This window comes from Agelaius tricolor, unplaced genomic scaffold, assembly GCF_023055355.1.
Source record: "Agelaius tricolor isolate 1412-34295 unplaced genomic scaffold, bAgeTri1.0.p SCAF_13, whole genome shotgun sequence".
Classification (NCBI taxonomy): domain Eukaryota; kingdom Metazoa; phylum Chordata; class Aves; order Passeriformes; family Icteridae; genus Agelaius; species Agelaius tricolor.
Genome location: NW_027269273.1, coordinates 3,598,791 through 3,624,186, shown reverse-complemented (window position 1 = coordinate 3,624,186; position 25,396 = coordinate 3,598,791). Strand labels below are relative to the sequence as shown.

General features: G+C 51.2%; 1 protein-coding gene across 1 annotated transcript in view; it reads left to right on the top strand.

Moving 5' to 3' along the window:
• The window catches only part of CDH23 (cadherin related 23), a 230,530-nt gene that overhangs the window by 147,041 nt on the left and 58,093 nt on the right, over positions 1-25,396 (top strand). The window contains exons 14-25 of the mRNA XM_071438456.1: positions 9,034-9,098; positions 10,817-11,054; positions 11,578-11,683; positions 11,768-11,895; positions 14,824-14,896; positions 15,115-15,231; positions 15,966-16,078; positions 18,062-18,169; positions 19,338-19,527; positions 20,999-21,144; positions 21,878-22,097; positions 25,161-25,313. Of these exons, the coding sequence (XP_071294557.1) occupies positions 9,034-9,098; positions 10,817-11,054; positions 11,578-11,683; positions 11,768-11,895; positions 14,824-14,896; positions 15,115-15,231; positions 15,966-16,078; positions 18,062-18,169; positions 19,338-19,527; positions 20,999-21,144; positions 21,878-22,097; positions 25,161-25,313 (1,657 nt within the window). The remainder of the gene's footprint in view (positions 1-9,033; positions 9,099-10,816; positions 11,055-11,577; positions 11,684-11,767; positions 11,896-14,823; positions 14,897-15,114; positions 15,232-15,965; positions 16,079-18,061; positions 18,170-19,337; positions 19,528-20,998; positions 21,145-21,877; positions 22,098-25,160; positions 25,314-25,396) is intronic.

Here is a 25,396-nt window from a genome sequence, read left to right as displayed (position 1 = left end):
CAGGGCCCTGCTGGGAGCTGCCAGGCACAGCTCAGAGCAGGCCCGAGAGAAGAGAGGGGCAGAGAGGATGAGAGGGTGAGAGAGGAAAAGGGGTAAAAGAGTAAAAGGGGTAAGAGAATAAACGGGGTAAGAGGCAAGAGCTAAGAGAGCGAAGTTCCCATTACAATACAAAAATCATCTTCTGTGTTGAATATTCTGATTCTCACTAACCAACCTAGTACAAGATACAAATCCTAGAGCATGTACATACAGCCTATAAGAATCATTACATTACCATACTGTGCTACATTTTAAACTCTAAAAACTCCTCTTTGGGCCCCTTCTGTTAAGCTAGTGGGGTCTGCTCTGACCCTTGGGCCTGTCTGCAAGCAGAGGGTGTTGTTCCATCAAAAGGGAATTACCTTCAGTGGCCACACCATTGTTTTCCTGTTGTTCAGTAACCGAGGGATCTCAAAGCTTGCTTTCATTTCCATCTCGCTTATACTTTCTATATTCTCAAAATCTTTTGCCAGGCAATCATATTTATAAGGCTTTCCTATTTCACCTTTCCCAACATTCTTCTTCACCTTCTTCTCCATGGGTTTGGGTGGTTTTGTGTAATTGGACAGAAAAGTCCAATTTCCACCATCCCTGTTGCCAAGGGCACTCTCTGTCCCCCAACACCTGTGGAGCTCCTGCTGTCTCTTGTTTCTTGGTGATCTCCAAAGCTTTTCTTTCCCCTTTTTCTTGAAGAATAAATAAATTCAGGAGGGCAGAAACAGTTGGGGAGTAGAGGAGGCTGCAGCTCTGAGGTGCTGGTGGGTGAGGAGCTCACCCTGAGCTCTGCTTCTCTCCCACATGGTGATGGTGACTTGAGGACCAGCCTCAAGAGAAAACCAACTCTGCTCCTAATTTTGGGAAGGTTTCATGGAATCACATGGAATCAGGACACAGCAGTTGAAGGCAGGGAGTGAGGTGGGGAAATACCTTGCAAATCAGTGGATGGGTAAAAAGGCATCCAGGGATCTTCCATGGGGAATCAGTGTGGGATAACCCATCCCCTGTCCCTTTGGTGGCACCTGGGGTGCTCTCCCAGCATTAGGACCAGAGGTGGTCAGCAGGGGTGTCACCATGAGGCCAGCACAGGGCTTCTCAGCCTTTTTCAACTCTACATTTTGCTCAGGGGGTTGAGTTTGTGTCCTGCTCTGCAGGGAGTCACCTGCCCCACCTACCTTAGGAGTGCCTTGCACCTCCTCTACCTTCCCACATGGATTATGGAAGTACAGGGTGGGGAAACACTGGGAGGGCTCCCAGCCCAGCCTCCACCTTTCCTTCTGCCTTATGTGGATGGAAAATGTTTTGGAAAGTCCTTGCTGCAGAGGAGGAATGGACAGGGTGGTGGTAACTGGGGACTGCCAGCCAAATGTCCGGGGCAAGCTGGGTGTTGCAGAGGCTCAGATGTGTGGAGAGGATCTAAGAAAACAGGAGGGCATGCAGAGGGCACTGGTGGGAATATGAAAGCATGGCTCAGCAGCAGCTCATGGGGGCTGGAGAGCTCCCAGCTGGATGTTTCTGATGTCCTCCGAGCCTGGGCTTTGTCCTTTCCTCCAGCCCTTCTCCCCACCTGTGGCCCACACAGCTCTCCCTCCCTGTCAGCATCTTAATTGATCTTGTTGTTCTCAATCCCCCCCCTCCCCAGTGCTCCATCTCCAGCTGTGCTTAAACAGAGCAAAATCTCTTCCAATTTCCCTGCCGCTTAAAAGAAAATTGAATCCTTTATCTGCAAGAGGAGAGGGAAACTGCAAACACAAGAAACAGTAAAGAGTTAAATAATCAAAGCAGATGATTCCAAATTGCCTGGAAAGTTAAACATGAATGGCTTGGCTTCTTCCTGCGTGCTCCTTGGGTTTTTACAAGTATAAAAATATGCTTGCACTCCTTGTTCCCATTAAATATTCTTATCAAGCCAGCTCTGTAAATAAAGGGAAGGGGAGGAGGGAGTTACCAGGCATGATTGACAGATCTGAAGTCCTCGTCTTTCTGTCAGGGCCCAGTGCTCTTTGGCTGTGTTTATCTCTTTAATCTAAATATCAATCCGTGAGACTGAAATGGGGTGGAATAGGAATCATGACAGCCCAAGAGATGAGGGGAGAGAGAGAGAGAGAGACACACACTTATTGCAGCTTGTGCAGCCTCTCCCTGTCCTGATGGAGCTGTCAGGAAAAATGCACAGCTAGAGCAGTAGAGCAGGGGTGGGAAAACAAAACAAAATCACAGCTTGGCCCCTTCCCCCTGTGCAACGGGAAAAAAAAAAAAAAAAAGGAAAAAACCCAACAATTCAGCCTGTGAGAGGGGAAGAAAATCAGGGAGCAAATGCAGCCCTGCTCCTATGCAAACTGCACAACCAGGCAGCAGGATTCCCCCCATGCCTCCCACTGTTCCCAGCAGGAGATGGGGTTGGGTGGTTTTCCTTTGCTGCTGGCTTTGCCTGGTGATTTAGGATGTGGCTGAGAGTTCAAGGGAGAAGCTTTCCCAAGGTGATGCTCTTTGCCACGTGAACACCCTGGCCTCACACCTCCTTCTCAGCAGTCCCTTTAGGGCCATCACTGTCTTCACCTTGATACATCCTCTCCCAGACTCCTCATGCTTTTACACCCACAAAGTTCCTGTGGAGCCAACACTCCTGGGATTTTAATCTGATTTCAAAGCTGCCCTCAGTCTCTCCCAAAGCATCCAAGGCTGTGATTTCTCGAGCAAAAGGCTCCCCAGGGAATCAGCACCCAGGGGCTACTGTTGGCTGAGGGACACTGTGACACAGAGAGTGGGCAGACAACCTTGAGCTGCCCCTGGTGCTGCTGAGGTTGGTGTGTGAAGAGGAGGGTGATTCTCCTGAACTGGGAGTTTGGGAACCATTACATGCACAAATCAGTTGGGTTTTGCCATTCCCTTTCTCCAGGCTGGGATGCAACATGTTCATGTCCATCTCATGGCAAGGACCTGTTCAGCCCATCCCTCCTCCTTTGTTTTTATCCCCCCTGTGCCTGCTGGGCTCTCACCTGGGTGAGATGCAGTTGCAGATGGTGGTGGCGTGATCGGCTTCCCAGAGCCCTTGCAAACACTTTAGTGATCGTTGAGAATTTATATTTCTTCCACCAGACTTTGACCTTAATTTCTTCCATTTTGCTGGGCTGTAAAATTCATCAGAGACCCAACAGTGAGGTGATTGAGATGTCAGGCCAGGCAATTGTGGGGTTATTTAATCGCTGAGATGTGCCACTTGCCATTTAGGTGGACAACAGGCGAATATGAAATCAATGTGGTTCATTAGTGGAGAACTTGCACCCAGCTCCAGTAAAACCCATGGACATTTAAATGGTCTTGGGTGTCACCAGTGAAAACCCAGGCTGGAAGAGGCTGTTTATCTCACTTTTTGGCCATCTTCTGTCACCTGGTGCTTTAAAGCCCAGTCTCCAGCCATTCCAGTAAATCACTGCCCGCTAAATCACGGCTGCCCAGGCAAGTGTTAACCTCGCCTGTGTGGAGCTGATGTTGCAGGGGCTGCTGTTATAAAACACAATCAGGAAAGCTCTTGTTTTCCCTGGTGGCTGGCAGAAGAGGTGGGGAATAGCTCTGCCATTCCCAGGGGGGTTGATTGGCTATTTGTCCCCCCTAGGCAGGTTCAGCGCAGCCCTCCGGGATCATTAGCGCCGATTGAGCTGCTGGCCCTGGGCAGGCCTTGGAGCTGCTGGGGGAGCAGTGGCAGCCCGGCATTGCCTTGATTCCCCACTCCCTCCTTCCCAGCTAATCACTGGAGCCACTGGGCTCCAGAGCCAGGCAGCCACCAGCTCTGATTGCCACCTCCCACCGGGCAGCCTCTCTGTAAAAGCCTGGGAGAGAGCACGGCCGGGCCAGGCAATGCTGACAAAAGAGCTGTTTCCCCACTGAAGTCATTCCATAATAACTTTAAGTAGGTTTTCCATTGGTTTTCCATTCAGCTTTCGCAGCCCGGTGATTGCATCTCACGAAAGCCCTTGGCCCTTCACATTTGTCTCCTCCGAATCACAAATCAAATCCCAATCCCAGTGGCTACCAGCAGGTAGCTGTTATTCCCCTGGGACCTGAGGTTGCCTTGAGGAAGGGATGTTTGGATGGCTGCCTACTTTATACATGCAGGTTTTGGTGGCTCCAAAAATCAGTCGGATGCCAGGGCATGGCTTCCCACCCTGGAATTCCTGTACCACAGTCTGAGCAGCCCGTGGCTGCCCAGTCAGCCCCAAGCAGCAACTACATCTTTCCTAGAAAACAACAAAAAAAAACCAACTAGGAAGCAGATGGGAATCCTCCTTCTGTTTGCTTTCCCAAGCCATAGGCACCTTGCTGGAGCAGGCAGGGACGAGGCTCTGCCCGGTCACTCCAGCAGCCTGACAGCTTTTTGACGTCCTGTAATTGCTTTCCTGCCACAACTCTTTTAAGCAGAGAGCTCCTGGCCAAAGCAATTTGTTCCCCATCAATTTTTATTTCCTGCTTTGTGCATGTGAGGGAGGGAAAACAAAGAGGGTGAAGGAGAACAAACAGAGCTGGGACCTGCTCCGGTGGGAAAGGTGGGAAGGGTTTGGCTCTTCAGCCATGGCAGCCCTGATCATCATTCCAAAGTGCTCTGCCCCCCTGCCACCAACTTCCAGCTGCTCATCCCTGTCTTGACAGTTTGGGGAGGAGGAGGACTGCCATCCCAGGGGCTCCATGGGGGAGCTTTGGCTCTTCAGCCATGGCAGCCCTGATCATCATTCTAACTCTGCTCAACCAACTTCCAGCTGCTCATCCCTGTCTGGCAGTTTTGGGAGGAGGAGGACTGCTATCCCAGGAGCTCCATGGGGGAGTTTTGGCTCTTCAGCCATCGCAGCCCTGATCATCATTCCAACTCTGCTCAACCAACTTCCAACTGCTCATCCCTGTCTGACAGTTTTGGGAGGAGGAGGACTGCTGTCCCAGGGTCTCCATGGGGGATCTGAGCCACCTCAAAGGCTCTTCTTGGTTCTTTCAGCCTGTGCTGGCTCCTCCTGCCATGCTCCCTGGAGCTGCTGCGAGCGGAGTTAATCTCCGGCAGTTTAAGGAGTCGTTGAGTGGGTCTGGCGGATGATGAATGTCTAAACCATTACCGGGTGAAGCTCCGGTGGAGCTGTTTAAAACTGAATTCTCCCATGTAAATTTCTGCTCCATCAATCCTGATGACATGTCAAACATTGCTATTGTTTCCTGAACAAATTGGACGACATGCCCTTTCCTGCAGATTTGCCCGCGAGAGCAGAACCAGCTCCTCGCTTTTGTCTCCTGCTCTGCTGGCCTGGCCCGTGGCTGGGAAGGGTGGATGTGATGGCCCTCGGTGGGACAAAAGGAGACATCCCAAATATTTGTGCTTGGGGGATGCAGATGGACAGAGAGCCAGGCCATGGGTATTTTTGTGTGATATTTTTGTGTGATTTGTGTGCCGGGTGCTCACACCACGCTGCAGCTCAGTAAATTAATCCTTTGGGTTATCCAGGCTCCCTCTTCTTGCCACTCTCCCAGAGTTTAGCTGCACAAATGTGGGATTTTTTTTTTTTTTTTAGAAATGGTCTGTGCTGGTGACAGCTCATAAAAGTACAGATGTGGACCTGCGTTTTCCTCCTGCCCTTTTGCAGGCTCCAGTGGGCAAATCCTGCTTTAATATTCCGGGCAGGAGAGGAGAGCCGTAAAAGCCATTTGATTGCTTCTCCAGGTGGAACCCCGAGAAACTTCCAGCCAGATGCCTTTCCTCCCCGGGCTGTGGGGATGGATGCTTGCATGCTGGGGGGGAAAACGAGTCAGTGACTGGGAAAAGCCACAGGAAAACAGCTGGCACCCTGGGATTGCTGACAGCTCAGTGGGATTTGGGGTGTTCTGCAGGCGTGTGCTCCCTCACAGCCCTCAAAGAGAGTGTGTGTTGCCTCCCCAGGGGCTTGAGCAGCTGAGCATCCTTTTTTACCCTTAGAGGGGAAAAAGCTTGGTAATGCAGAAACAGGTGAAGATCCCAAATTAAATATGCTGAGCGTGCGTGGTTTGGCTTTTTTTTTAGCATGTTCCCTGTCACGCTCAACTAACCTGCTCCATTGCCCAGCATTATCTCCACGATGTTCAGTTGCCAGGAAAGCCATCCAGGCAGCCTCACCTTCCACCTCCCCGGTGTAAATCAGGGACATTAATTAGCCTGGCTGCTGAGGTGGTGGATGGGGCAGAGTCAGGCTGCCCATCCTCCTGGCTCCTCAGCAGAGGGGCTTTTTGCCTCACTGGCACTTTTGATGTCATCACAGCTTGTGGTCCAACCACCCTCCTGGCTCCCCTCTCCCCAGGGCTCCCATTCCCTCCTTGCTAACCTTCTTTTAACCTTCCTCCTTCCCTATCTTTTCTTTTTTTTTTTTTTCCCTCGTCAGAAGAAAATTACACTTTTCCCAGTGTTGTCTGTCACTGCAATAAGCACTTAGGAGTGCAATTGTATGGGGCCAAATGAAGGGAATTCGTTTTGCCCGTGCTTTCTGGGACTGTCAGACCCCCTGTAAATCATTATCTCATCACCAGCCCATCCAGGTGCATGGAAAATGCTTTTCTGGGCTCTGCCACTTAGGAATGAATGGAACTGAGGGATTCACAGCAGTTGTGGGCACAGAAGTAATGGATAGGAAAAAATCCTGGCTGGAGGTTGAAGGCTGGCAGTGCTGAGTGTGCTGGAAAAGCTCAAGGATTTTGGGGAGAGAGGACCCAAAAAAGGGGCTGGGGGCAGGTGTTAGGATGGGGATTAACCCCAGAATGAGTTGGCTGAAGGATGCTGGTGTAGGAAGATGGTGGGGTGACCCCCCCTTCTCCCCAAGTGCTTCCATATGGAAGAGTTGCCACGCTCTGCCTGGGATGGAGCACCTCCATGGATGTCCTCTGGGAGGGAAGGTGGATCCCAGAGGGGCCTGTCCCCCAGGAGTGGGTGCTGCTCACTCTCTGGGCATCTCTCCAGGCAGATTTCCACAGATTTGTTCCATTTTACCCAGCACAATTCCAATACCCACAGAAAGGAAATCGCATCGCAGCAGTGGAGAGGAAAATCAGCAGAATCAGTAGGTCTGGAAGGCTGGATCCTCCAGAGCACCCTTCAGATGGCACCAAGCAGCAGGAGTTCACTTCTCAGCTTGGGAAAGTGTTTGGGGAGGAAAACTTAAATAATCCTGTCTGGTTTTCCTGCCTTTTGCTCTCTGTCAGCCCGTGGTGTGGCAGGGGAGCAGCACATGGGGGTAAAGCTGTGCTCAAGCTCCTGCTCTGCTGCCAAGGGTAATCAAGGCCATGGATAAATCAGGAAGGTTTCAGGAACAGGCTGTGCTCCATGCCACTCCTAAAATACAGCCTTTTTCTGGTATCTGGACATAAAATGTGTCTTTGACCCTGCTTCCTCACAGACCTGTTGGTCTCTAAGTAATCCAGACAGGACTCAATTTAGAAAATATACTGGGGGAGAAAAAGGATATTTTGGGGATTGCATTCCGCTTTCCTCACCTAAAAATAAAATTTTCTGCTCATTTTTCCTGCTGCCACTCATGCATATTTTATGTATTCATTAGAGCAAAGACTTTGAAACACAAATAAATCTTGCTTTGCTCATCCAGAGCTGACACAGTGAGTTGTGAACACCTTCCCCAGAAGGTGCTGGTCATTTAGCCGTGACCAGCCTGCTCCAGCTCCAGCAGCTGCTGTGGAGTAGATGCATCCCAAGCCACTCCATCCGTGGGAATGCAGCAGATTGCACCCCCAGAAGGGCTGTTCTTGTGGAAAGCAAGACCAAAATCACTATTCCTTGCTTTTGCAGATCTGTATTTTAACCTGGGGGGCCATTCTGGAGTGCAATAGGTTTTTATTCCTCTACTTTTGTTATGGTTTGACACTGGCACCCACAAAAGCCACTCATTCACCTTCCCCTGCCACAGCTGGGCAGAGGAGAGAAAAATAAAATTAACAAAGGGTTCATGAGTCAAGGACTGGGAGAAAACACTCCAGGGGCAGGTACAAAGTGAGTTTATTATTAAGAAAATCACAGGAGGATAATGAGAAGTAAAATAAGCCCTTAAAAAACACCTTTTCTCCTCCTTCCCACTGACAGTGCAGGGACAGGATGTGGGGGTTTGGGGCAGTTCATCACTCGAGGTTTTCTTCTGCTTGGCCCAGGGAGAGGAGTCCTTCCCCTGTGAGACCATGGGGTCCCTCCCATGGGAGTTCTCTGTGAACTTCCCCAGCATGGGTCCAAATCTCCTGAGCAGCACTCCTACCACACCTGCTGCAACCTGAGACCCTCCCAGGGACACACATCACCCCAAAACTGCTGGGACATGGGTCACTCTTCCATGGGGTGCAGTCCTCCAAGGACAGGCTGCTCCAGCCTGGGACCAGGGCCCTTCTCTCCACTGGGTCTCCCACTGGAGCACAGCCTTATCCAGCTGCTTTTCTTCTAAAATTTGTCATCACAGAGGCATTACCATCATCTCTAATTGGCCCAGCCTTGGCCAGCAGCATGTCCATCTTCAGAGCCATCAGGGATTGCTTCTGCTGGACATGGTGGAAGCTTCCAGCAGCTTCTCTCAGCAGCTTCTTATCTCTGTGGCCCCCTGCTACCAAAAACCAGGCCCAGCAAGCCCAACACAGCTCTAGAATACACAGGGAAGGATATGAGCTGAGGCTGCAGAGTCCCAGTGAGGACAGGAAGGGTGGCCCTCAGGAATTATCCACGGGGACTTTTATTTCAGGTGTGCTTCCCAGGTTGGCTTGGTGTGTCAGGGAAAGTGAGTAGGTGTAGTGTTTCCCACTGACAAAGGTGTTGGGAGTGATGTTGATGGAGGGCTCTTAGCTAGAGCAGGCTGGGAGTCAGGGATGAGCAGGGGAGTGCAAACAGCCCCTGCCCTGCAGCTCTTGAGGGATACATGGCAGCACACCAGCTCTGCAGAGGTGTGTCCAATGCAGCATTTCCATAAATACCTTCCTTTATTAATTACATTTCATGTTTTCCAGGCAACTGACAACGATGTGGGCACTTATGGGAAAGTCAATTATTTCTTCAGCGATGACCCTGACCGGTGAGTGGGACTGACTGGCAGGAGTTTGACCCCCCAAAATCCTCTTCTTACCCCATATTAAGGGCAATTAAAGGCACTGGTTATGTCCTACCTGTGAGATGCCCTATGATCCCCAGTGTGTGCTGTCTCCCAGAGGTGTGAGCTCAGCACATGCCTGATGCTCAACATGTTTGATTGCTTTGCCAAGGTGGGACCTGCAGGCACCACCAGCACTGCTTGAGGGCAGTAAATGGTTTCACAGTGAGTTCTCACCCCTGGAGCAACAGCTGTGGTGTCTCGCCTTGCTGTTGATAATTGCTGCCCTGAGATGTGCAGGATGTCTCTGCTTTGGCCCACACAACTGGAGAACGAGTCTGGACTCTTCACTGTTCGGTCTTGAGGTTGTTTATTAATTCTTATCTGTAAAATTTTCTTTCTGCCCAGCTGAGATCTGCTCAGCAGGGCAGCCACAGGCACTCTGACCGCCCCCAAGGCGGTGTTGTCCTTTTATACTACAAACTACGTATAACATATTTACACTTAATTCCCAACACCTATCACCCATGTTAGACAGTGCACTTCTACTCTAAACCAATCCCAAAGTGCCAGCATCACTGCAGAAAATGGAGAACAAGAAGAAGAAAGGCTGGAAACGCCCAAGTTCCTCCATCTTGTCCCCGTAACCCCCATACCAAAAATCCTAAAATCGACATTTTCACCCTGTGATCATTTTGTTATCACACTATTCAAACCTCTGTGACTTTCAGGTCCTCATACAAAGCTGGCAACTTGCTCTAGGGGTCAAAATCAATTCCTCAGGTGTTCTGGGCTGTGTGCCAGGGTCTCCGATCCCCCCGGCGGGGTCCTCAGCAACTCTGGACACCCAGAGGGATGCACTGAGTTCCAACAGTGGTGGAAACTTGGGGAAAACACATGGGCTGCCCAGAAGAATGGATCTGGGGGCCTCTGCACCCCTTTTCTCTGCCTGTGGAGCAGCACTGAGGGTTGCTCACTGCTCAGCTGCGTGGAGCTCTTGGAGGTGCTCTGGGACCTAACACCCCGCAGAAAACAGTTGTGAACTTCACTCTGTCAGGCTGCTGCCTCTCCATCTTGTGGGAATCTACAAAATCAGAGGGTTTTGGGAAAGCTGCAAAATGCAGGCCCCAGAGGCAGCAGAACTGTGATTAGAGCTAAGCAGCAGCCATGAGATTGGTCAGCAGAAAAAATTATTCAAACTGTAGAAAAGCGAGGACAAATAGAACAATGATCTGTGTATTAACGCTTGGCTATAATAACTCTCTAAGCTACAGAAAAGTTTATCTAGCAAGATATTAGGAAGGTTAAAGCTTAATAATGGAGCTCTGTGCATTGTGTTTGAAGGCTTACAGGCAGGTATTGTATTTGAAATAAGCAAGCATTGTTTTAACCAAAGGTACTTGTGCTTACGGTGATTGGATAGAACCACTGTCAATGTGCTTTTGCTTTGTGTGATTGGTCAAGAAGCTTATAAAGTAAGTTGTAACATTAAGTTCTTGGTCTGCTGTCTGGGATGTGAGCTGCTGGCATCTTCCCATTGTCATAACCATGTAATGAGAGTGATGCTGAAAAATAAAAACAGCTCAAGGCCCGTTCCCAGCAGCCCTGTCCCGTTTGTGGTCTGTAAATAGCCCCTGGCGTCAATACATCTCTCCAGTGTGTGGTCACCAAGGCTTTTTCCCCTTCCTTTGCTGTGCCCCCAGCTTCTCCCTGGACAAGGACACGGGTGTGATCGTGCTGACAGCTCGGCTGGACTTTGAGAGCACGCAGCGCTACACCCTGACCGTCATCGCCCGCGACGGCGGCGGGGAGGAGACCACGGGGCGCGTCAGGATCAACGTCCTGGACGTCAATGACAACGTCCCCACCTTCCAGAAGGAGGCCTACCTGGGGGCCCTGCGGGAGAACGAGCCCTCTGTCAGCCAGGTGGTCCGGCTCCGGGTGAGGCACTGCCGTGGCTCCTCCGCTTGGGACGGGCAGGAGGGACACGGGAGTGGGTTAGAATCACAGGATGGTTTGGGTTGCAAGGGAGCCTAGAGCTCAGACAGTTCCAATGCCCTGCCATGCCCAGGAGCACCTTCCACTGGACCAGGTTGCTCCAAGCCCCATTCAGCCTGGCCTTGGACACTTCCAGGGATGGGGCAGTCACGTCTTCTCTGTGCCAAGGCCTCACCACCCTGACAGGGGAGAATTTCTACCTAATATCTAATCAAACCCCCCCTCTGTCAGTTTAAAATGATCGGTTCCTGTGATGGCTTTAACAGACACCTTCCAAAGCAGGTCCCAACAACCAGTTTCCTTCTTGCATGAGAGAAGCAGGCAAGAGGAGAATGATTTACAGATCCCCTCAGGGCCCCTGATGGGCACAGCTCCCTCCATCACTTTTCCAGCCTGCACCTCCCATCCCCTCATCTCTCCCTGGCACAGCTCCCATGCCCATGTGTTCCCTCTGCTCACACCCTAGGCATCTGATGAGGACTCCCCTCCAAACAACCAGATCTCCTACAGCATCGTGCAGGCGTCTGCCTTCCGTGAATACTTTGACATCACGGTGTCGGAAGGGTATGGAGGTAGGTGCTGGTCCTGGCACCCCAGGGGCACCCTGAGCCTGCCCCATCCTGCTGCCCTGACCCCCCCACTGTGCATCCTTGCAGTGATCAGCGTGAACCACCCCCTGGACTACGAGCAGGTGCCCAACGGGGTCATCTACCTGATGGTGATGGCCAAGGACGCCGGCAACCCGCCACTCAACAGCACCGTCCCCGTCACCATCGAGGTGTTTGTAAGTGCATTCCCGCCGTGCTCTCCCTGAAATTGCTCCATAGCAGTGCTATTAAGTCATCAACAACCCATCAAGGCTGCCCCACCCCATGGAGGATGTGTGGATTCCTGTTACACGTGTCTCATGCCACAGCTAACCACGGGGTGAGGAGCGGTGTGGAAATCCCTCTGGAGGAGGGGTTTCTGCTGGCAGACTCAAAGAGGCACAGCGTTCCTCAGGAAGATCAGATCAGCGTGTCACTTTGAGGCACATTGTGGTTTGAGGGTGTCTGCAGGGAGGTGTCAGTGATGGAGACAGTTTGGTTGATAACATGTCAGTCTCGCAGCTGTGGGATCTCTGCCAGGCTGGCGGCAGCGTCACTCTGGGGAGGGGAAGGAGATAAAGCCAGCGATGCTGTAAGATGGGAATGAAGTCCCATGAGCACATCTCTCCTTCAGATCCCTCACCGTGCTCGAGAGAGGGGGAACAAGGCAGTGCCCAGGGAGTTAGTGGTGGTTAAATACATCCTTCCCACACTGGGCTTTCGACAGCATAAACACCTCTTTTTCAAGACCACACTTCAGTGGGTCATCTCCCCGGGTGGGGTCTGTACGCTGGCAGGGTTTAAGTAGCTGTCACTTTTCCCGCTCTCCACCAAAGGGAATTTCTCTCAGCTGGAAAAAGAAAAGAAATAAAAGCCAAAAACTAGGAAGAAAATGAGGGGGAAGTGTTTTGTGACAGCACTTGAGGAACGAGAGCTGTGAGAAGGCAGAAGCAGAGCGAGTGAGGAGGGAGGTGATTTTTTTTCATCCTTTGGTTGTTGGTTTTTAATAAAGAAGTCAAACTCGCCTTGTAGATTTCCCATTAGGGGACAATACGCTTTTGTAGAGCAGCCGCCGAGTCAGAACTAACAGCGCGCGCGGCGCCAGGATCCCAGGAAACAGCACTGCTAATAAGTTTCTGCCTCACTCCCTGCCACTGACACCCTCCTCAGGGTGATGAGCCAGTGGCTCACGGCGTGCCTGTGCCTGCAGGAGAGGGGCTGAGTGCTTGGGGTGAGCATCAGCCACTCTCAGCATCCTTGGAGATGGCCTGGAGTGATGGGACAAAGAGGATCAGCTTCACACTGGAGGAGAGGGGGGGTTTAGGTTGGATATTGGGAGGAAATTCCTCCCTGTGAGAGTGGTGAGACCCTGGCACAGAGGAGCTGTGGCTGTCCCTGGGTCCCTGGCAGTGTCCAAGGCCAGGTTGGATGGGGCTGGGAGTGACCTGGGACAGTGGAAAGTGTCCCTGCCCATGGCAGGGGGTGAGAACTGTCTGAGCTTTAGTGTCCCTTCCAACTCAATCTATTCTCAATTCTATCATACAGTAGCTGTCTGAGGGTGAGGTTGTAGGGAGGAAGGCTGAGGGTCAGGAGAACACAGGAAGCTGGTTTTGGCTTGTTAGGTGGATATATTGTCCTCTGTGGGAGTGGAAGAGTGCTGGGCTCTGTCTGCCATCGCTGCAGGTGCCTTGGGGAGCTTTGCAGCTCCTGTGGCTGAAGTGGGAAATGTCCTTCTCCAGCAGAAGGCAGGTGCAGGCCAGCTCTGGCCAGATGGAGAGCCAGCCAGAAGTAAACCCTGCCTCCTTGGGACTGGGCTTGCCGGGCCGTGGCCTTGCTGAGCACGGCCTGATGATCTCAGGAACATTAATGACACCACACAGCATCTGCTCTGGCTCCTGTCCACCCAGCTGGAGCCCCAGCTCAGCCCCATCCAGCTGCACTCAGCCTCTCCGTCGCCTTTAACCTGGCCAGGCCTCCTGGATGAGCCCCACTGATCCCTGGAAGGAGAAGGAGGAGGAGGAGGGATGGTGAGGACATCACCAGGAGCGGCAACAAGCTCCTCATTACCCTCAGAGGAGGCACCAGCAAAGCTGAGTGCCTCAAAGGCTGATTAAAGACCACCTGCTTACAGAAACTAAAGCAGGGGCTGCCAATTTAATTGCAGCACGATGGGCATCGTTGGCACGTGAAATTGCTTCAAATCTCAGGGTGGGTGGCAGCAGGAGCAGCTGAGCCTGCAGGTCCATCCATGGTCTCCAGGTAGAAATCGGTCTCCAGGTAGAAATCAGTCTCCAGGGCAGCCCCAGGGAAATGGAGAGGTCCAAAACAGTGTTTTAATGTCCTGGCAGCTCCGTCCTTCCTCCATAGGCAGCTAGGGTGGCTTCATTTAAGGCAGATTCTTAACCATGTTTAAACAGCATTTAAAGCCCCCTGGGGGAGCTTTAAACCAGTCCAAAATCTGTTTTGAGGGATGTTGTGACTGCTCCTGCCTGGTTTCTCCAGGATGGCAAACACAGGCTTGGAGGGAGCACATCAGGACGCAAACCAACTTCTCCCCCAAAAAATGCTATGGCTGCCCTCTGTGCCCTCTACCAACAACATTCCTCCTCTGGAAGGAAGACAATAAGGCAGCTCAGCAGCTCCCCTGGCCAGTCCAGTTTGCCTCATGCCCTTGTGGCCAGGATGACCTGGAACACTGAGCCATTCCTGCGCTGCTCAGGGAGGGAGGATCAGGTCTGTGCCCAATGCTTCATGTGGTGCCTGAGGCTTCCCAGGCTTGTGGTAGAGTCAGGAGCAGCTCAGAAGATGCTCCTCTGTCAGTGGTGGTGGTTCCTCAGCCCTGTGCTGGCTGATGAGGTGATGGGGTGGTCGGTACCATCCCCAGTGCAGGGCCAGCAGAGTCACCTCAGCAATCATCTCACCTCAGCCTCAGCTGCCTCCACAGTGAAACCCCGTGCTCAGCCCCCCATGCCTCCTCCCCAGAGCCACCTTCCCCTTCCTGGCATCCTAAACTGGTCACACCTTGAGATGCAGCCACCCAGGAGCACCCCCATACCAGACTCTTGCAGCTGCTTGACCATTTTGCCTTTTTCCCAACCAGCCTCTCGACCTTCTCTTTGCTTCAGGATGAAAACGACAATCCCCCCACGTTCAGCAAGCCCTCCTACGTGATAACCATCTTGGAGGACATTATGGCAGGTACAGGGCACATGCCTGCTCCCTCTCTGGGCTCCCAGGAGGGCCCTGAATGGGGTGGGTGATGCCTTTTGGGGAGGTAAAGTCTCATAGCTGTGGGGCCTGGGGGTTTGGCCATTTTGTGAATGTGCAGGAGAAGGGACCCCTTGTCTGGGTGGCCTGCAGGAGCAGTGTGGGGGCACTTCTGGCTCATGGCAATCCTCATTTCTGCCTCCCCCCAGGAGCCACGGTGCTGTTTCTCAATGCCACGGACATGGACCGCTCCAGGGAGTACGGGCAGGAGTCAATCATCTACTCCCTGGAGGGCTCCTCACATTTTCGCATCAATGCTCGCTCAGGTGAGCCTCTGCACCTGCTCTGCCCCTTTCCTTTCAGTTCCCTCTTTCACCCCACCTGTCACAGACATCTTTTATGAAAAGTCCTTTCCTTAGGATTTTTCCTCCTGAGAAGCTGAGAGGCCTCAGGAACAAAATGTAACCAATGGTTATCTGCTGCTGTGGAATGCAACAGGTGCATCTGGGATTGGTCTCGTGTGGTTGTTTCTAATTAATGGCCAATCACAGTCAACTGGCTTGGACTCTCTGTCCAACACACAAGCCTTTGTTATCATTCTTTCTTTTTCTATTCTTATCCAGCCTTCTGATGAAATCCTTTCTTCTATTCTTTTAGTATAGTTTTAATATAATATATATAATAAAGTAATAAATCAAGCCTTCTGAAACATGGAGTCAGATCCTCGTCTCTTCCCTCATCCTCAGACCCCTGTGAACACAGTCACACCCAGCCTTCCCTCCTCTCCCTCAATCAGCCTGCTTAGGAGTCCCACAGTTTGAGGGATTCAGCAGATTTCAGGCCCCACCATTTGCTCACTCAGCCTGAGAGCTTCAGCAGAGGCATCCGTGGAAACTCAGCTCCTCAGCCTGAGGAAGGGCTTGGCTGGGAAAGTTCCTGTTAGTTCAGAAGCTGCCAAGCTCCATCTATTTGGATCCAAAAAAAAGGGCCCATTTGTGGGCTGTCCTGACCTTGGTTTTAACTGTTTCTTTTTTAACCTTGTCATCTCCTGTGGCTGCAGGAGAAATCACCACAACCTCGTTGCTGGACCGGGAGGCCAAATCCGAGTACATCCTCATTGTCCGGGCAGTGGATGGAGGCGTGGGGCACCACCAGAAGACAGGCATTGCTATGGTAAGTGTGGGAAGAATTCCCATCTCCCTGAGCCACTGGTGCCCACCTGGGACTGTGGAGAGCTGCAGTGTTTTACTTTTGCTGTGTGAAGAGCACACAATGGTTCCTGCCCTCCGCGCCACCCCTGCTGCGGCTCCCAAAATGACTGTCCAAGTGGTGCAGACCTTGAAATCAGCTTGCTTTCCTGGAAAACCACTCATATAGGAGGCACTTGACTTCCCAGAGCCTGTGGATGTGGTAATGAGTCCTATTTCACCTGCAGAACTCTCCCTTTGTTCGGCTCCCTTTGTTCCTCTCCAGAAGGGGCTCACTTGGAGAGCCTGCAGGTACATGTGATTATTCCTTAGTCTGTTCACATGGGTCCAGGGTTTCCAGCCAGTCTGGAATGCCTGTGCTCCTGGGAAGGTTCTGGAGGAGCTGCACATTGAAGCCTTGTACTTTGCCTTTCCCTTCTCAGGCCTCAGGGAACCCCATTGTTGGCCAAGCCAACAGGAAATACCAGGAGATCAAAAGCCAAGGATCCAGCCTTGATGACCTTAAAGCTCTTTTCCAACCTTAACTATTCCATTATTTTCTCTCTCACTGCTCATGGCATCACATTTCTTTGGACATTTCATTCATTTGGATGCTCCTGCTCATTTGGGTTGCAGGAGGGATGGATGTCCCACAGAACACAGGGGATGCAGAAAAAATTGTGGTTGTGCTGAGGAATAGCCCTAAAATAATTGTCCATCAGGAGGTCTGTGGTAGCAGACTGGAAGCTCCCTATGGAACCTCCCAGAGACCTGTGGTGGCCTTGGCTGGGCACCAGCATGGACTGTGCAGTGCTGAGATCTCCTCTGGGGCTCCAGATGGGATTGTGTTCTCCTAATAGCCTTGTTAAAAGGCAAAACAAGGGGAGAAAAGGTGCCTAAAAAATTAAAGAATATTAAAACTCAGTGAGACTAGGGCAGCAGAGTAAATTTTCTGCTGGGATATCCACAAAATAATCATTTTTGATCAGAAATAAAGCTGCAGTCAGGGGCCTTGCAAGGTCCCTAGGTGATGTAAAGCACATGAGCTGCTCGGAGGAGGGGTGGGTCAGCAATCTTCCCCAGGGACCACGGCGGTGCCTTGGCTTGTCCCTGGAGGCTGTGGTGTCCAGAGTGGCCTCTTCTACCGCGGGGTGGCACCAGCAGCTCAGCCTGGTGTGACAGCGGGACACAGAGCAATGGGAGCACAGAGGATCCCAGGAAAAGCTCCACTAGGACCTGCTGAGGGCTGGGGGCTGCCCTGGAGCTGCAGCCCTTTCCTTCAGACACCCGCAGAGCCCCAGGGGCTGGGGAGAAATGGGTGGTGAGAGACTCCCAGGCAGCCAGATGCATCCCACAGGCTCGCTGCTGCTGTCCCTGGGATGCCATTTGTCACAGGAAAATGAAAACAGTTAACACTTCAGGGCACCATCCTCACCCCTGCTCTTGTCTTCACACCTCTCACCCCTGTGTACTGTACCCTCTCCTGATTTCTCATTTATTCTGGGGGTTTTTCTGTTGGTTTTTACCAGCCACTTGGATTTTTCCTTCCTTTCCTGCCACATTCCCACTGCATCCTCTCCCCCACTGATTTTCATCCCTCTGTTTGAAGAGGCACCTTGTGCCCTGTGGTTGTTCTTAACCGTGATAAATACAAACAAAACCCAGTTCAGCTATGCCCAAGGGCTGCAAAATTGCAGGATGTTGATTTTATTTTTGCAGGTTTTCCCTCCAGAGGGTGAACACAGCATCACAAAACCATAGAATAATGCAGGTTGGAAAAAATCTCTAGGAGGATCAGGTCCAGCCATTCCCTCAGCACTGCACTAACCCATGTCCCCAAGTGCCACAACTATTGAATGCTCTGAGGGATGGTGGCTCTGCCACAGCCTGAAACACACATTGGGTCCACCCAGGGGACATCCCACACCTCAGGAACCTGCAGCAGCTGTGCTTCCTTGCTCTCCCACAGGTGAACATCACGCTGCTGGACATCAATGACAACTACCCCACCTGGAAGGACGAGCCATACTTCATCAACCTGGTGGAAATGACGCCCCCCAACTCGGATGTCACCACGGTACGTGTCAGGCAGGGTGGTGGCTGCACCCAAGGCCTGCCTGGAGCAGGGGGTCACCTTCAAACCAGTGTCACCAGTGTCACCTTCAGTGCAGCACCATCTTTAATTCCATTTAAAACCTTACTCCTGAGCTTCCTCCCTGCTGCTGACCATCCCCTCTGTTTCTTCTCCCTCCTTGGGATATTTTTTTTTTCCTCTCCAAATTGTGTGGATTTTGGCCAAATCCTCCTTTTCTTAGCCTCGCCTGCGACCTCCTTCAAGGACCTCTCTGAGAGACTTTGATTTACAGCCTTTCAAGTCCCTCTGGTGAAATAAAAGAGGAGAAGAGGGGGAGGCTTCTATTCCATCACGCCGAGAGAAAAATGACAGGAACAAAATGGAAAATAAATGAGGGAAAAGTGAAGAGAATCCACAAAATCATATAAGGAGGAAGGCTGCAAAAAAGGGAAAAAAAAAAAAAAGAGGATTTTTTTGAAGGGGGAGAAGGGTCTGGCAGTGCTGCCCGAGCCAGAGCACAGTGGTTTTCTCTCCTTCAGCCCTGCTGCTCAGTGCCAGCTTGAAGTCATCTTGCCTTTGACAACCCAATTAGTTGCTGGGAAAATAATTATTTTGTCACTGATCCGATGTAAATTCAGCTGCGGGATGAGCAGCAGGAGCTGGGGAAGTTATGAGGGCAGTGAAATTGGGGTGTTTGTTAATGTAAATGTCCCCTGTAATTAAAAAGGTCACAGGGAGAGCAATAAAGCACAAAATATCTGGCATGGAGGAGAACTCTGCCAAGGAATTATTCCTGATGTGGCAGCACAAGTTCCTTAGCGTGCCTCTTTGTCCCATTTATTTTATTTTTCCAAAGGGTCCTCGTTTTTTAGCTGGTTTTATTCCAAAGGAGGAAAAATCCAGTTTGATTGCTGCGCTTTTGTATCTTGTCATGCCATTACCTCCTGTGCTCACAGGCCAATTTTGGGGAGATTTAACACCACAGCAGAGGTCTCGAGGGTGCAAAATCCCTGCAAATGTTATGAAAACACAGAGCTGGATGGAGGGAGAACTCCTTTGTGCTGCTGGTGCAGAGAGGCCAAGCTCAACAGCAGCAAATCCCCGCGGGGACTCCCCATGGGAGTGAATTCCCAGCGCTCTCCTGTAATTTTGTGCTGTTCCCCTGTGGCAGGTGGTGGCTGTGGACCCAGACCTGGGGGAGAATGGCACGGTGGTGTACAGCATCCGGCCTCCCAACAAGTTCTACACCCTCAACAGCACCACGGGCAAGATCCGCACCTCGGGCGTGCTGCTGGACCGGGAGAACCCCAACGCCCAGGAGGCCCAGCTCATGCGCAGGATCGTGGTGTCCGTCACTGACTGTGAGCCTCCATCCCACACTGGGTGTTCTCACTGCCCAGCTGAACCTTCCTGTCTTGGTTTGGAAAGCCAGGAGTCTGCTAAGGAAGGCAGGAGCCTCCCCTGAAATGGAGAATGTGAACCCTCCCCACCCCTCCCAATTGCTATGAATTTTAAATTAAGGGGCTCTCAGGCAAAAATATGGGAACAGGAAATAACAGTTCTTTAATAGGGAAAGGGGAAAAAATAAAAGGATAAAATAAACAATGCAGTACACTAGAACAACACTGACAGAGTCAGAACCCAGCCTGACACCCTGTGGGTCAGGGTGTTGGCAGCAGTCCCATTGGAATTGTGACGGAGCCCTCCTGCAGTGTCAGGGGTGGTTCTGTTGGAGCAAGGGGGGTCCTGTAGAGAAGGATGGATTCTGTCTCTGAAGATCCAGTGGAAGGAGAGGCAGCTGCTGTTCCTCTGGGGAATCCCATGGAGAAAGCCGTGCTGGTGTCTCCAAACCTCTGGATTATATCTGGGTAGCAATGCTTGGCTCCTCCCTCTGGGCAGAGCATCTTCCAATGGGATGCTGTAGTTCTTATCAGCCATGCAGGGACATTCAATAGCTGCTATCAGCAGATGTCCCCTCCCAGGGAGGTGTGAATGTGGTCACTCAAAGAGAGAGATCAGGCAAACTGCCCACTTGACAAAGATAATCTGCCATACAGATGGGAATGGAAAACAACTTGCATTGCAATCTTCAACACTTCCCCAGCCTGATTTTGCCCTTATGGCAAAGTCTCTTCTGTTTTCTTCTCTACTGTTTTGAGCGGGAGTGTTTCTGAGGTGAAAAAAATGGGAGTAGCTTTAAACCTGCTGCTAAAACAAGCTCAGAGTGTGAGTGCAGTCATTCATGTAGCAGCCCTGAGAATGAGCCTGAGAGGCAGGAACTCTCCCTCCCCCGCAGCCCTGCACCATTGGCATCCCAGAAAATCAATTGAGCAGGTGAGGGAAGCAGAGCTGATGGGTTTTTCTCTGGAAATATTGCCGTAGGGAAACTTTTCATAGGGAAAAAGATAGATATACAAAGATAATTCTTTCTTTTCAGGACAAAGGGGGATGGTTTTAAACCGAAAGAGGAGAAATGGATATTAGATGTTGGGAGGAAATTCTTTACTAAGAAGGTGGTGGAACAGGTTGCCCAGAGAAGCTGTGCCTGCTCTAACCCTGAAAGTGTCCCAGGACAGATTGGAAGGGGCTTGGAGCACTGGGATAGTGGAAGGTGTCCCAGAGGCTTGGAATTAGATTATCTGTAAGGTCCCTTCCAACCCAAACCGTTCTGGAATTCTGAGTGTCCATTGGTGGCAGATCACTCATGACAAATCAGGGCCATCCCCCCATCCTGCACTGCTGTCTGCATGGCGGGTGAGGGCTCCTTTTTAGGGGAAAGGGGTGGAAGCAGCTCAAGCGTTAACCTTGAGACCCCATTCCTGGCCTCTGCAGGTGGGAGGCCACCCCTGAGAGCCACCAGCAGTGCCACAGTTTTTGTCAACCTGCTGGACCTGAACGACAATGACCCCACTTTCCAAAACCTGCCCTTCGTTGCTGAGATCGCCGAGGGGCTCCCTGCGGGCTCCTCTGTCTTCCAGGTGAGCGTGTCCCACTGCTGCCATTCCCCACCTGGGAGCTTGTCAAAGCAGGCTGGCAATGCATCCTCTCCCTTCTCTGCATCTTCTCTACCTCCTCCATCCTCTCCATCTCCTTCTCTTTGCCATCCTCTAGCAGTGGAACAGGGGGGAGGCAGAAGGGGTTGTGCATCTTTACTCCATGAGCTCACTCCGGGTAGGAAGGATCCTCCAAGGCCATTTCATCGCTGCATCCCCAGGGCCAAAGGCACTTGGGATTTCTGTACCATGGCTTCCATGGCCAGGAGATGATGATCAAGGTGCTCTCCTGTAGGAATGGGCCCCCTGTTGACAGAGTGACAAAACAATCTTTTGTCCCCTTAAAAAGTAAATAAGCCCAGAAGGTTCTCTCCTTGATTAGGTGAAAAGACACCTCATAGGACCTTGGGGACTTCACCTCAAATGTAAGGAGAGCCAATTGGACAGGAGCAAAAAAGTCCTGCCTGAGCAAGTTGCTAGGAAAATAAGAGAACAAAGAAACTAATGACTTTTGTGAGGTGTTTTACCAAGAGCAAGAAGGCCTCTTGCACCTAAGTCAGTTTTTCTCTGTAAGGATTTTGTTATTTTGCCTTTTATTAAAACCTTTTTGTTTCCAACACTGCCACAGAAGCCATCCTGCTGATTTTATGCCTTCTGAGGTAGCTGAGCTATCATAAGACTTGGCTCAAAGAAGCTCCACTTTCCCTCTCCCCACCAGGTGGTGGCCATCGACCTGGACGAGGGCCCCAACGGGCAGGTGTCGTACCGCATGCAGGTGGGCATGCCCCGCATGGATTTCCTCATCAACAGCACCAGCGGGCTGGTCACCTCCACGGCCGTGCTGGACAGGGAGAGGATCCCCGAGTACCTGCTCAGGGTGGTGGCCAGCGACGCCGGCGCGCCCGCCAAGAGCTCCACCAGCACCCTCACTGTCAAAGGTGGGTGCAGCGAGAGCCCACGGTGGTGAAAAACAGAACCTGAGGAAATGCAGGCTCTGCAGGAGACTCAGACTCCACAGTGACAAACCTCACTGAGGAAATGCAGGTTCTGCAGGAGACTCAGACAAACCTCACTGGAGGAAATGCAGGTTCTGTAGGAGACCCAGACCCCACAGTGACAAACCTCACTGAGGAAATGCAGGTTCTGCAGGAAACTCAGACTCCACAGTGGTGACAAACCTCCCTGGAGGAAATGCAGGTTCTATAGGAGACTCAGACCCCACAGTGACAAACCTCACTGAGGAAATGCAGGTTCTATAAGAGACTCAGACCCCATGGTGGTGACAAACTTCACTGAGGAAATGCAGGTTCTGCAGGAGACTCAGACAAACCTCATCAGAGGAAATGCAGGTTCTGTAGGAGACCCAGACCCCACAGTGACAAACCTCACTGAGGAAATGCACATTCTGCAGGAGACTCAGACCCCACAGTGGTGACAAACTTCACTGAGGAAATGCAGGTTCTGCAGGAGACTCAGACCCCACGGTGGTGACAAACCTCCCTGGAGGAAATGCAGGTTCTGTAGGAGACTCAGACCCCACAGTGGTGACAAACCTCAGTGAGGAAATGCAGGTTCTGCAGGAGACTCAGACAAACCTCACTGAGGAAATGCAGGTTCTATAAGAGACTCAGACCCCACAGTGGTGACAAACTTCACTGAGGAAATGCAGGTTCTATAGGAGACTCAGACAATCCTCCCTGGAGGAAATGCAGGTTCTGCAGGAGACTCAGACCCCACGGTGGTGACAAACTGTACTGGGGGAAATGCACATTCTATAGGAGACCCAGACCCCACAGTGACAAACCTCACTGAGGAAATGCAGGTTCTACAGGAGACTCAGACAAACCTCCCTGGAGGAAATGCAAGTTCTGTAGGAGACTCAGACAAACCTCACTGAGGAAATGCAGGTTCTACAGGAGACTCAGACAAACCTCCCTGGAGGAAATGCAGGTTCTATAAGAGACTCAGACCCCACAGTGGCGACAAACCTCACTGAGGAAATGCAGGTTCTACAGGAGACTCAGACAAACCTCCCTGGAGGAAATGCAGGTTCTATAAGAGACTCAGACCCCACAGTGGCGACAAACCTCACTGAGGAAATGCAGGTTCTATAGGAGACTCAGACAATCCTCCCTGGAGGAAATGCAGGTTCTGCAGGAGACTCAGACCCCACGGTGGTGACAAACCTCACTGAGGAAATGCAGGTTCTGCAGGAGACTCAGACCCCACAGTGGTGACAAACCTCCCTGGAGGAATGCACATTCTATAGGAGACTCAGACAAACTTCCCTGGAGGAAATGCAGGTTCTGCAGGAGACTCAGACCCCACAGTGACAAACCGCACTGAGGAAATGCAGGTACTGCAGGAGACTCAGACCCCACAGTGACAAACCGCACTGAGGAAATGCACATTCTGTAGGAGACTCAGACCCCACAGTGGCGACTGTGGATATACAGGTTCTGTAGAAGACTCAGACAATCCTCCCTGGAGGAAATGCAGGTTCTATAGGAGACTCAGACCCCATGGTGGTGAAAAACCTCACTGAGGAATTGCAGGTTCTGTAGGAGACTCAGACCCCACAGTGACAAAGACTCAGACCCCACAGTGACAAACCTCACTGAGGAAATGCAGGTTCTGCAGGAGACTCACTGAGGCCTGTGTGAAAAACGCCAATCACTTGTTTGGTTTTTTTTAATTTTAAAAGTTTAATGATAATAAAATGGTTATAAAAATAGTACTATAATTAGAGTAATAATAATTTGGACAATTGAGATTAGGACAATACAAGACAATTAAAACAAAGAGTTACAGACAGTCCAGGTACCTCTTTCTGGGCAAAATAAGCCCAAAAAAGGCCCACGTTAACAGAGGATTAACCCTTAAAAGCAACAGCCTGTTGCATATTCATATATGATGCATAAATTCCATTCAAACAAAGCATTCTGTCTGGTCAGTGTCAGCTTCTTCCTCTGAATCCTAAACGGGGTCTTCATGGCTGAGCAAGGTGGGAAGAAGTTCATTCCTTCTGATAATGGAGAATAAATTCTCTTTCTCTGAGGGATTTAGGTGTCCTGTGGTTGCTATCTGGTGTGAGTACCTCATTCCTTTCTTAAAAAAAAAACATCCCACATACAAAGTTCCTATTTTAACTACAGAAGTTCCCTTTTAACTACAAAACTACATTTACCATACTATTAAAATGTTAATACAGCACTGCTAAACAATACAACAAAATACATATAGTAAATATCTGTGTAGAGCCATATAATATGCACTTTTCACAGCCTGGAAACAGGGTCAGGTCTGGCTTTGTGCATAGGGAGGGCTCCATCCCCACAGGCTCCATGTCTGCTATCAACACTTTGCAGAGATGGGGAAAACGTGGTGCTTTTGGCAGGGCCACCCAAATTATCCTTTTTTTTCCTCCATTCCCCCATCCCCAGTGTTGCTTTTTTCTTTTGCTTCAGCATGTGATTCCCATCAGCTGCATGCCTGGACAGCCCACGCAATCCCAGCTCAGAGCTGGAGCTTATTGCAAGGCCTGCCTTTAATTTAATGCCTTTCTGTTTGCTGGCTTCGTGCAAGGCTAGTGCTGAAAAAGGATAAGCATCATCTGGAAATAAACTGACCCTGCACTGTCCTCAGGCCTGAGTTTGGGAAAAAAAGTTCCTGGTCTGTGCCATGCCCCAGGAAGTAATGAGCTTGTATTTAAACCCCAGATTTTCCTTTGAACGGGGATGGAAACAAGCTTGGTGAAAACAGTACCTTGAATTTCAGTGATGCAATGGTTTTTTTGACTGTGAGGAGGGTGATCTGTGTGTATCAGAGGCAACCAAATAGAGCCTAGAGCCACTCTGCAGGCACCCCACTGCCCAAATGGCAGGGAGGGTCAGGCACAGCATTCCCTGGGATGCTGAGAGGAGGTTTGGAAGCCCAGCCTGGCATCTGCAGGAGGGGCAGCCAGCCCTGGCAGCACACTCAGCTCTGCTCTCCCTTTCCAGTTCTGGATGTGAACGATGAGAACCCCACCTTCTTCCCTGCTGTCTACAACGTGTCCCTGCCCGAGAACGTGGCCCGGGATTTCAAAGTGGTGCGGCTCAACTGCACGGACGCCGACATCGGGCTGAACGCTGAGCTCAGCTACTTCATCACAGGTGGGAGCCCCATGCCACGAGGGGAACTGGGCTTGCAGGGAGGCACAGGCTGCCCCAGACCTCGGCCAGGGTGTTCTGCACTC